The 10,364-nt window shown below is 34.5% G+C and overlaps 1 protein-coding gene across 1 annotated transcript; it reads left to right on the forward strand.

The window, feature by feature from the left end:
- Nucleotides 1-4,513: 4,513 nt before the first annotated feature.
- LOC125779708 (uncharacterized) lies at nucleotides 4,514-5,389 on the forward strand. Its single transcript, XM_049460980.1, has one exon. The coding sequence runs from the start codon at nucleotides 4,514-4,516 to the stop codon at nucleotides 5,387-5,389; it is 876 nt and encodes a 291-aa protein (XP_049316937.1).
- Nucleotides 5,390-10,364: the final 4,975 nt, after the last annotated feature.

The raw sequence follows: 10,364 nt of genomic DNA on the forward strand, positions 1-10,364 counted from the left end.
TACTATTTCTTCCTGTCCTACATAGTCCTTTCGTACCCTGTCAACTGCTTCAATGAAAGATGGCAATTTTTTTACAATTCCTTCAAAGGGAGATACATATCTTAAGTCTTTTTCGACTCTTTGCCTAATTGTAAGTTGATTTATTGCTGCATTTTGTGCAGCTATCTGTGTTAAAGATGCCAAGCATCGAGTTAGCATTTCTATTTGCTCTGCCATATTTTTTATTTTTATTTTATTTTTGCAACAAAAATTACAAAACAATTGCGTTCGTTTCTATTTCTAACTTTATTGTTTTTGAATTGATTAAAACATTTAGTGAGTATAATTTCTGCGTTGACTTTTTTTTTTTTTTTACAAAGAAAGTAATGACTTCAAATAAAACTACTACAGTATACTCTCGAAAAGTAAATTCTCAGAAAGTAAATAATCGCGGAAAAGTAAATCACTTTTAAGATTACACATGCACCTCGAAAAAGTAAATTTTTTAATTTACTTTTCAGAGAATGTGATAAAAAATTCGAAACGAAGCAAGCAGCGTTTTTTACGATGTTGCAAAAACACTTACTCTCTTGTTTATCGCGTCTGTTTAGTAAATAAACTTTGAGATATGTACATATGTAAATGGTCAGGAAATATATTGCAAAAGAAAAAAAAACAAAAGAATATTCAAAATTTTTTCTCTTCATAATAAATACATATGTTTTTCATGTAAATCCATATGTTTTATTGAAGCAAATAAATGAATGAATTTTTTAAGTTTAAAAATGCATTTAATATTATAAAAACAGATAATTTATGTATATATTTGGAAAAGTAAATTATTCGAAAAAGTAAATTACCCAAAATACCAATCGATTTACTTTTCGAGAGTATACTGTACTTAAATTATTAGTTGAATATTATTTTACCTTGCTGTTGGTGCTGCTGTTTTTGTTGTTGTTACTGTTACTGGTGTCGTTGTTGTTGTTAATGTTGTTGCTGTTTTTGGTAATGTTGTTGTTGTTGCTTTTGTTAATGTTGTTGTTGTTGCTGCTGATTTTGCTTTTGTATAGCACTTATCTCTGGTACACAATTACATATGTATATTTTTTTATAAAATTATTTTATAGTTCACTTTTTTTTTTACTTCATCAAATTATGCGAAATTGTATATGCTTTACATAAATATGACGACTTAAAAAATTAGTTTTTCTTTTATTTTTATTTTTTTTTGAAACTTTCATTTATTTAGCAAAGTTTATTAATAATTTATTAACAATTTATTTATTTAGCGTATTTTATATAGTTTAATTTACTTCATAATATTTCATTTATTTAGTATAAGTTTGAGAATAACTTTTGCTTTCAACGCACTAAAATTGTTACGATGTATTTTATATGTAGTAGAAAAATGGGGAACACCGAATTACCGACTGCGCCAATTACGATATTATACTCGTATATCTTTGGTTTGAATAAAAACTCCGGTACTTCCGTACTGTGCGGCTTGCCGTTCAGTTTATTATTAATTATCTTATTCTTTATAAAAATCTTATTTGCTAAATTTACTTGAAGCCGTTGTGCTGACTTGACATTCCTCAGCATCAACGACCCGGCATATCTTAAATAAACATATCAAATAATAACAGTGGTATTTGATTTCATTTTTGAGGAATTTAAAATATGATTGCTTGCTTATGCATATTATATATTTATGCATGTTAATATTTATGTATGTAGTTGAATCTGAAGATTCAACTTACATTTTATAGTAATAAAAAATACTTAGAAAATACTTGTCTTTTTTGGTATATCGACAAGTTTGAAAGTGGTGGAGTCGTTTGACGACGCAACTCGCGCACTGATATCACACCGAGTTGGTGTGATATCGTTTCGACGCAACGCCTGCGAAAACTAACACATCGATTAAGTTATAAGGCAGAGTCATTGCGAGCACTGGTATTACACCGATTTGGTGTGCTACCTTTTCAACGCAACGCCTGCGAAACCTAACGAAATGATCGCTTTCGGTGTGAAGTGCTTGCTTATATAGAAGCATAGCGCAGCTTTGGTCAGGGTAGTGAGATAAATTGGTTGCGTAGCTTTGGTCAATGCAGTGAGGTGAAGTTTAGTAAGTGTAGGATATTTCTAGTTAGTATTGTGGAAAGCACTATGTTGAGGTATGGTTAGGATAAATGATGTACAGTGTTGGAGTAAATTATTGTAAGGTGGTAAAAGCCACGTTACAATTTTTATAACAAGGTACGACATTACAATGTTTTCCTTAATAAATACTTTGATGTTTATGGCTGAATGTCGAAAACATCTGATTTATAAATTACCAACGGCAGTAAGAACACTTTTGGGTTATGAAATGCTTAAATGTAATCTAATCTTTTAAATTTTCGGTCTGAACATAGTATAACCGACTTTTTATACTTTTAAGCTAATACAACAATTAAAAGCTAACTATGAATACCGCAAATATAATTGGTTCTTGTATTAGATAAAAAAATTATGCTTATGCTAGCTTTTGCTGGTCAAAGTCCAATAAGAAAAATGATAATAGGTTGCCTCACATCTGCTAAGAAATTTTTAGTAGGTGAAAAAGCCTATCCACTCGATCATCTCACCGCACTTCATCCTGCAGCCAATCTCAGTGAAAAGCATTTTTAAATTAGTTCTTCTCCTTAATTCTCTTCACTTCGCTCCAGGGTTGCCAGTTCGAGTTAAAGTTGAACAAAAACTGATAGAACGTATGGAATAAAAAACAGGTAGATTATATATTGGTTGTCAAAAAAGTCTCACGGTATTTTTATTGAATTTTTTTTTGTATTGAAATTGAAATGAATTTTTGATGACTCATGCCCAGCTCTTGACCGATGCTACGGCTGCTACTATGCCGGTCTCTTTCGACCAATTCAGCGATTTTATCGCAATTTTCGACGACAGGCCTTCCGGAGCGTGGCGCATCTTCGACCACCTCTACACCAGAACGAAAACGTTAAAACCATCGTTGTGTAGTGGAAATGGAAACTGTATCGGATCCATAAACTGCACAAATTTTATTGGCGGCTTGAGAGGCATTTTGCCTTTATCGTAGTAGTACTGTAAATTATGTCGTATTTTCTCTCTATTTTGCTCCACTCACGAACGACTTAAAAGAAACGGCAATCAAATAAACACGTGTTAGCGCGTGAAATGAGCTTTCCAGAAAGGTAAAGCATGACCCGATGTGACGAATAAAACTAGAACTACGCGCTTTCAGCGCCAACTAGCGAAAATACCGCAAAATTCTTTTGACAACCCATTATTTCAAATCGTAAGCATTTGTTCAAAATTCATGTTTGTTAGAATCATTTGAATTTTTTATTACCTCAAAAAAACAAAAGAAAGAAGAGAAACGAAAATTAATTGGTAAAATTTTAGTTTGAATGAAAAAACGAAAATTCCTATGTTAGCTGTATAAAAAACTAAAATAAAAAAGCGACCCCCTAAAGTTAAGCTACAGCGCCAGTCTTGAGGAAGGATTTTTTTGTCAATCACCAACATTTGAGGGGGTTAGAATTGAAAAAAAAAATTCGCATAAATTTTTACAAATATACATCATGGGCAACATGGATGAACAACTTGATCGACGTCAAGAGATCAATGCAGCAATGAAAAGAGAATTATTCAAGATCTGCAGCAACTACTTAAAGAACGTCATGCGTTGTCAGGCTGTTTACGAGTGCTTTGCAGCGCTTGCCAAATGATGACTACAAAGTCGTGATCAAAGCAGATAAACGACCATTTAGAACACACGAACGCAATTATTAATTTAATGCTCGCAACAATAGATCAAGTGGCCACCCTTATTTTTGGTGAAAACTTGGAAACACGCGATATTGTGCTTACATGACACGATACTGAGTAACTGCGATATTATTTTCACATATTGTAATTACTTTAAAAATATAAATGTAAGTTTAACATCATACTATCATACTAATATTATAAATGCGAAAGTAACTTTATTTGTTACGCTTTCACGCAAAAACTACTTAACCGATCATCATGAAACTTTGTACATATACTTCTGAAGGTATTAGAAGTAAAATAGTGTATTTTATATTAAAAAAAAAAAATTTAAAAAAGGTAAAAAAAATTGTTTGTCAAAAATCGTCAAATTTAGCTACTTCAATGCCATCTAGCATTACAGTAATGAAGTTGCAACCATGAATACTGTAATACCGTCCCACTGTATTACCGGCGGTGACGAAAATATCTAATTCAATTGAATATATGTACATAGTTTCAACTGTTTCTAATTTTTCTATATATTGTTATTTTCTTCTGTCACATGCAGTATAAAGCTATTCAAATTTTTGAGGTAATCCGTAATTTTTGTGGTTAGCTGTCATTTTATTATTTTAGATCTTACTCGCTGATGTTAATTCTTACTCTGCTTTTCTTAGAATATGCCTCGGAAGCGGAAGTCTGGTATATCCAAATCATACTCATACTAATATTATAAATGCGAAAATGAACAACAATGAATACTGTAATGCCGTCCCACTATATTACCGGCGGTGACGAACCTATGGAGGAAACTGTACAATGCCGATCGCCAGATAAAATAAGGGAGCTTTACGCTACGCTTTTATCTTCTTGTGGTCTTTCTAACCCTAAAACTCGTTGGAATAAGTACAAAGAATTCATGGCTGAAGATATTTTACATCAACTGCAGCAAGTACACACAGATATTACTTTCAATGAACATGTCTACATTAAAACGCTAATTATAATCGAAAACAAGGTTTTTACGATGGTTGGAAAAAAATTAGATGATTTTGGAATGTCGAGCCCTCGACGAGACAATATGGATGATTTTGATAATGAAATTGCACGAGAGCTAGATTATGATTTCTTAGCACTGCAACATCAAGTGACAGAATTAGTCCCTCAATTACTTATAGAGCAAAATCATGTTTTCATGCAAGTTTTACGTAAAATAAATTTCAGCAGTGGTGGGCTCTTCTTTCTCGACGCACCAGGAGGAACTGCAAAAACGTTTTTGCTTAACTTATTATTAATATCCGTCAGAAAAGACCAAAAAATAACAGTTGCTGTAGCTGAGTCAGGCATTGTCGCGACGCTATTAAACGGCGGTCGTACGGCACATTCCGTTTTAAAATTACCATTGAATTTGTCACAGGAAGATTCGCCTATTTGCAATTTTAGTAAAAATAGTTCAAGAGATAGGATGCTGCGAGAACGCAAGCTTTTAGTGTTGGATGAAAATACCATGTCTCACAATAAGGCTATAAAAGCATTAAACCGGATTCTCCAGGACTTCCGAGATAGTACAGATATAATGGGAGCATGGTGGTTTTATTGGCTGGTAATTTCCGTCAAACCCTCCCAGTAATTCAGAGGGGGACACCAGCAGATGAAATTCATCATTCATTGCATTAAATCATCACGCTTACGGTCGACAGTTGAAAAAACTCCGCCTGAACACGAATATGAGAGTGCATCTTCATAATGACGTGGATTCAGGACTTTACGCAGAAATGTTGTTGAAAATTGTTTAGATGTTGACGCTGAAGGCTACATATTACTGTCAAGAGAATTTCGAAATTTAGTAGAAAGTGATGTGGATGTCATTGCTAATCTTTTTCCGGAATTGCAACTAAATACTAAATTCAAAAAGTGGAAGTATCCTGAACAAAAGTAAGTAAAGCATATAACTGTTCCCGATATTAACATTATGTGACAACTGAATGTAAAAATTTTTAAAATGAAATACGCATTATTTATTTTAAACACTTGTTTAGTTTATTAAATCCCCTGTTTTTTTTCTATATAGGAATAGTACTTATATGAATTCACTTTACGCTTTATGCTTTATAAGTACCTATTTAGTGTTATTACAATAAAACAAATTAACTTTACACTCTATCTTATATATAAAAATGAAACCGATTTCGTTGTCACGGCATCACGCGTTAATGGCTGAACCGATTTGGCTGATTTTTTTTTTGTTGTATTACATATACTTTTCATAAGGAAACGTCGAAAAATTGGAAATTTCCAAAAAGTGACTTTTCATACAATTCTTTTTTGTTTTGTTTTTCAATATTTTGATTTGTAAATTATTTGAATCGTTCAATTTCGGTCGCTTGCTTTTTTATTCCGGCTAATTAAAAGAAAAATTATTGAAAATTATTCAGTGAAAACTTTATGTGTGTTTCAAACGAAGTGATCAATTACAGATTGAAATTTGTTACGAAGCAACGAAGACATCGCGCTAATATCGGTCGGCGTTCTTTTTGCCATCAACGCCAAGGCACATGAACGAGTACTCCCTGGATGCGATGACATACCTGTGTAATTATGGATCGGGGTCAATCAGCAAGCGATTGTCACGTTGTCACAGCACGACTTTTCAAACAACAGTTACGATGTTCTTCTTTTGATGGTGGATAGTGGTTCCACCAGATCAAATTGATGAAATCATTTCTGCGGAAATTCCTGATGCAGAGAAATATCCAGTATTAAACGATGTGATGAAAACCAATATGGTTCATGGACCTTGCGGACACCACAATCCCACTTCGGTTTGTATGTCTAACAATAAATGCACGAAACTCTATCCACTTGCTTTTCTTTCGGAATCGCAAACTGGAAATGATGGATATCCACTTTATCGTCGTAGCTCATCAGACGACCATACAACTTAGAGTAGTGAATATCGAAGTTGACAACATATGGATCGTACTATATTCTCCACTGTGGTCTAATTCACATTCAAAACTCATATCAATGTTTAGTATTGCAGTTTGGTGTAATCTATAAAATAATCTATATAAGTACGTCACCAAAGGAACCAATATGGCGGTTATTGGTCTTGAACGATACGGTCGATACGTGAACTGCAATAAAGCGCTTTATAGGGTATTTACTTTTGCAATTCATGAACGTTTTTCGACTATTGTGCGTCTCGCAGTTCATTTGGAGAATGGCTAAAGAGTGTTTTTCAACCCAGAGAATACGGTACAGCCAGCGGAAACACTTCCCACAACATTGACATTGACGAGTTTTTTCTCAACTTGCGTCAGTGATTCGTTTGCGAGAACACTGCTCTATTCGGAAATGCCTTGATATTATACATGGAATGCATCGTCGAAGAAATAGTTACGCAGAAAGCAAGGCCAACCAGTAGATTGACATCCAGGTGTGTTCTCAACTAATTCCTGAGGACGAATTTACATAATCCACACGAAAAACGACGATAGCGAATACCTTCGGTTGCTATTGATAAATGTACGTGATTCAATTTCATTTGAGTCATTGCGCACTGTGAATAGTAGAGTGTGTGTAACTTTTTGAGAAGCATGCAAGCAATTACAATTGCTGGAACATGATGATCAATGGAAACGATGGACGATTCGATAGCCACTTCGCATGCCACTGAAGTTCGCACACTTTTCGCGATGGTCATTTCGACATACCAGCCTTCAAATTCGCGTCAATTTTGGAATACGAACAAAATTACATTGCCGAAGACATTTTACATCGTATTCGATAAGAATTGGAAATAGGCAAATTTCGGTTCCAGTGGTTTGATATCAATTCCACCTGCCTTTTGTCAATTTACTTCAACGAAATATGAACTCATCACGAATATTTATGCTAAATTTGCCAAATTATCGTAACTACGATTGCATGAGTGCGCGCCAGTTATACGCGGCGTGTTCCCGAGTTGGAAAACCATCTTCTCTGTACATTTACGCTCCGGAATAGAAACCAAAAAATGTTGTTTATCAAACTGCGTTACATTGAAAAAAATTTAGAAAAATCGAAAATAAAAGATTTTTAACACAACGTAAATTCAACTATCTTTTCATTTCAAAACACATAATTTCACGCAGGACAACGTATGCGGGGTCAGCTAGTACTTTATATAATAAAACTGGAATATTGCAATTGTCTTTAAACTGAAGCGATTGGCCTTTGGCGAGGCGGAGTTATAATCAGGAATGACCATACTTTCCTCACAATGATGGACGCTAAGCCTTACCGCCCACAAATTTCTTGTAGTCCACTATTTCGAATCCACTATTTGAAGTTCCATTAAGTGGCTGCCCATTATTTATTAATTGTGATAAAATTTGAATATTAATTCTAATTCCACAATCGACCGTCCTGACAAGTTATTCGCCCTAGAATAACTAACCCCATTTCTTCATATTTCCTGCAACTGTAGTGGTCTTGCTAGGTCCTTCATGGACTCTTACTTTTCCTAGTTCATTTGGTATGTAATAATTCATATTTAAAGTCTTTTCTGTTTTCTGAACCACAAAATGTTCTTACTTGTGTACTATCTCTTATAACCTCCATGCCCTCAGGTACAACTAACAACTCCTTAATGGGATCGTAATATACTATGTAATTCCTTTCTTATGTAAAATTTCTTATAGGGTCCATTTTCTAATACTTTCCTTACGGCCCTAATACAATCGTCTTTGCCATTGAGCTTCCTCCAATCTAAATTTTAACGAGTCTTCAATTAGTAAAAAATATACACGACTTAATGCGGTCTACATGTCTCATCCACGTTCCGAGTCTATACTCAACTACGTCATTATACTCCGACGTGGTATTTAAAATAATCACATCTTTAAGCCTTTCTCCAACTTGGTCATCTAGATACGTTTGATCTTCGTACGACACCCGACGTAACTGGCACATTCATCGATTTATGAGTCTAATATTTCTTTACCAACGTTTTGAGGAACGCTGCGTCAGAATCTTCTAAATGTGACAACTCTACTTTATCCGATTCATCATCCAATTGCATCTAAGTATTTTCCACCCAAAAATTTAGCTTCACTCTCATCATTGAAGCTTTGCTACGACATACCCTGTCCTCTTCCTTTACATTGACCCCTTTCCCCAGCCCTTCCGAACTAATCTTACCTCCACACACTTGCTCAGCAGAAACCCTTTCACTCACTGAGATTTCAGTTTCATCGCCCACTTTAATACATTTGCTTTCAATATCTTTCCCTAACACTTCTGGACTAACCATATCTTCGCACATTTGCCCGGCAGAAACCCTCTTACTCACTGATATTTCAGTTTCATCGCCCACTTCAATACATTTACTTTTAACCGCCAACTCATTGGCACCCGTGTCTACAAACACTTCTCTACCCTTATTCGGTTTTCTAAATTCCACATTGCCTTTCCTAAACACCAACTCTATTTCATTAAGTATATCGTTTCCCAACATTGCTGCGTAGGGTATATATTGCACTCTTACTACTTCAAACTTGACTTTCACTGTCACACCTTGTATAGTCACCTATTCTATACAGTTACCCATTGTTGTAACCTCGCCTTTTAATATTCCATACAGCTGTTGTTTTTCTTTTCCGAGAGCAATTTCTCCAAGCTTCATAAACGTATCGTACCTCAATATGCTCTTAAAGCATCCCGAATCTACCAAAGCGCTAAACGTTATCTCGTTAATCACCGCATTCACGAAAATATACTCACTTTTCCCTACACCGTTTCGATCACCTAATGTATTAATGCGCTCATTTTTCACCATGCTAACTGGTTGTGAGACTTTGCATTCGTGGGCATAATGGCTCTTTCCATTGCACTTAAAACAAATAACGTTGTGTTTTCCCCCTCGTTAGCACCCTCTAGCTAAGTGACCTTCCTGATTACAACGGTAGCATCTCTTCTTAACCTGGTCTTCAGTACCTTTATTTGCATTTGCACGAAAACTTTGCTAGTTGCAAAATATGTACCTTTAATTTTTTCATATACCCGGATTGGCTCTTTCAATTCATTCACACTACACGTTTGATACAAAACACTTTTATTCTCTCGACTATTCGGTATACCTTCCACGAAATATTACATAGTTAAGTATGTTAAGCGAGTTCTTTATTTCGGCAATTCAAAAATCGAACTGACTTATTCTAGTTACATTGAAATGCACAGAGCCTACTTAAAGCAAATAACGGGTGGAGTGGACGAGATGATAATTATTGCAATAGAAGATGGGAGACAAGGAGAAATAGAGATTAAGTGTTGGGAAGCGTACGGGATATGGTGTGTAGGGTGTGGGGAATATCTGGATACATAACACCTCCACCCTTAGGAAATTTGCGTCTCTGCAAATTATTCATATTACATAAATTTCTTTAATTGATTTATAATTCATACATTTAGTTTTAAACATTTTTTTTTTCATTTGTCATAAATTTTCTTTTCATTCATTTTGGAATTTATATTTGCGTTTCAATTGTGTTTTATAATATTTCGTTCTTCTTTTATTTGATGTGTCTATTACATAATTACCATGACGCTCATATTTATCCAAT

Source organism: Bactrocera dorsalis, chromosome 6, assembly GCF_023373825.1.
Source record: "Bactrocera dorsalis isolate Fly_Bdor chromosome 6, ASM2337382v1, whole genome shotgun sequence".
NCBI classification, from domain to species: domain Eukaryota; kingdom Metazoa; phylum Arthropoda; class Insecta; order Diptera; family Tephritidae; genus Bactrocera; species Bactrocera dorsalis.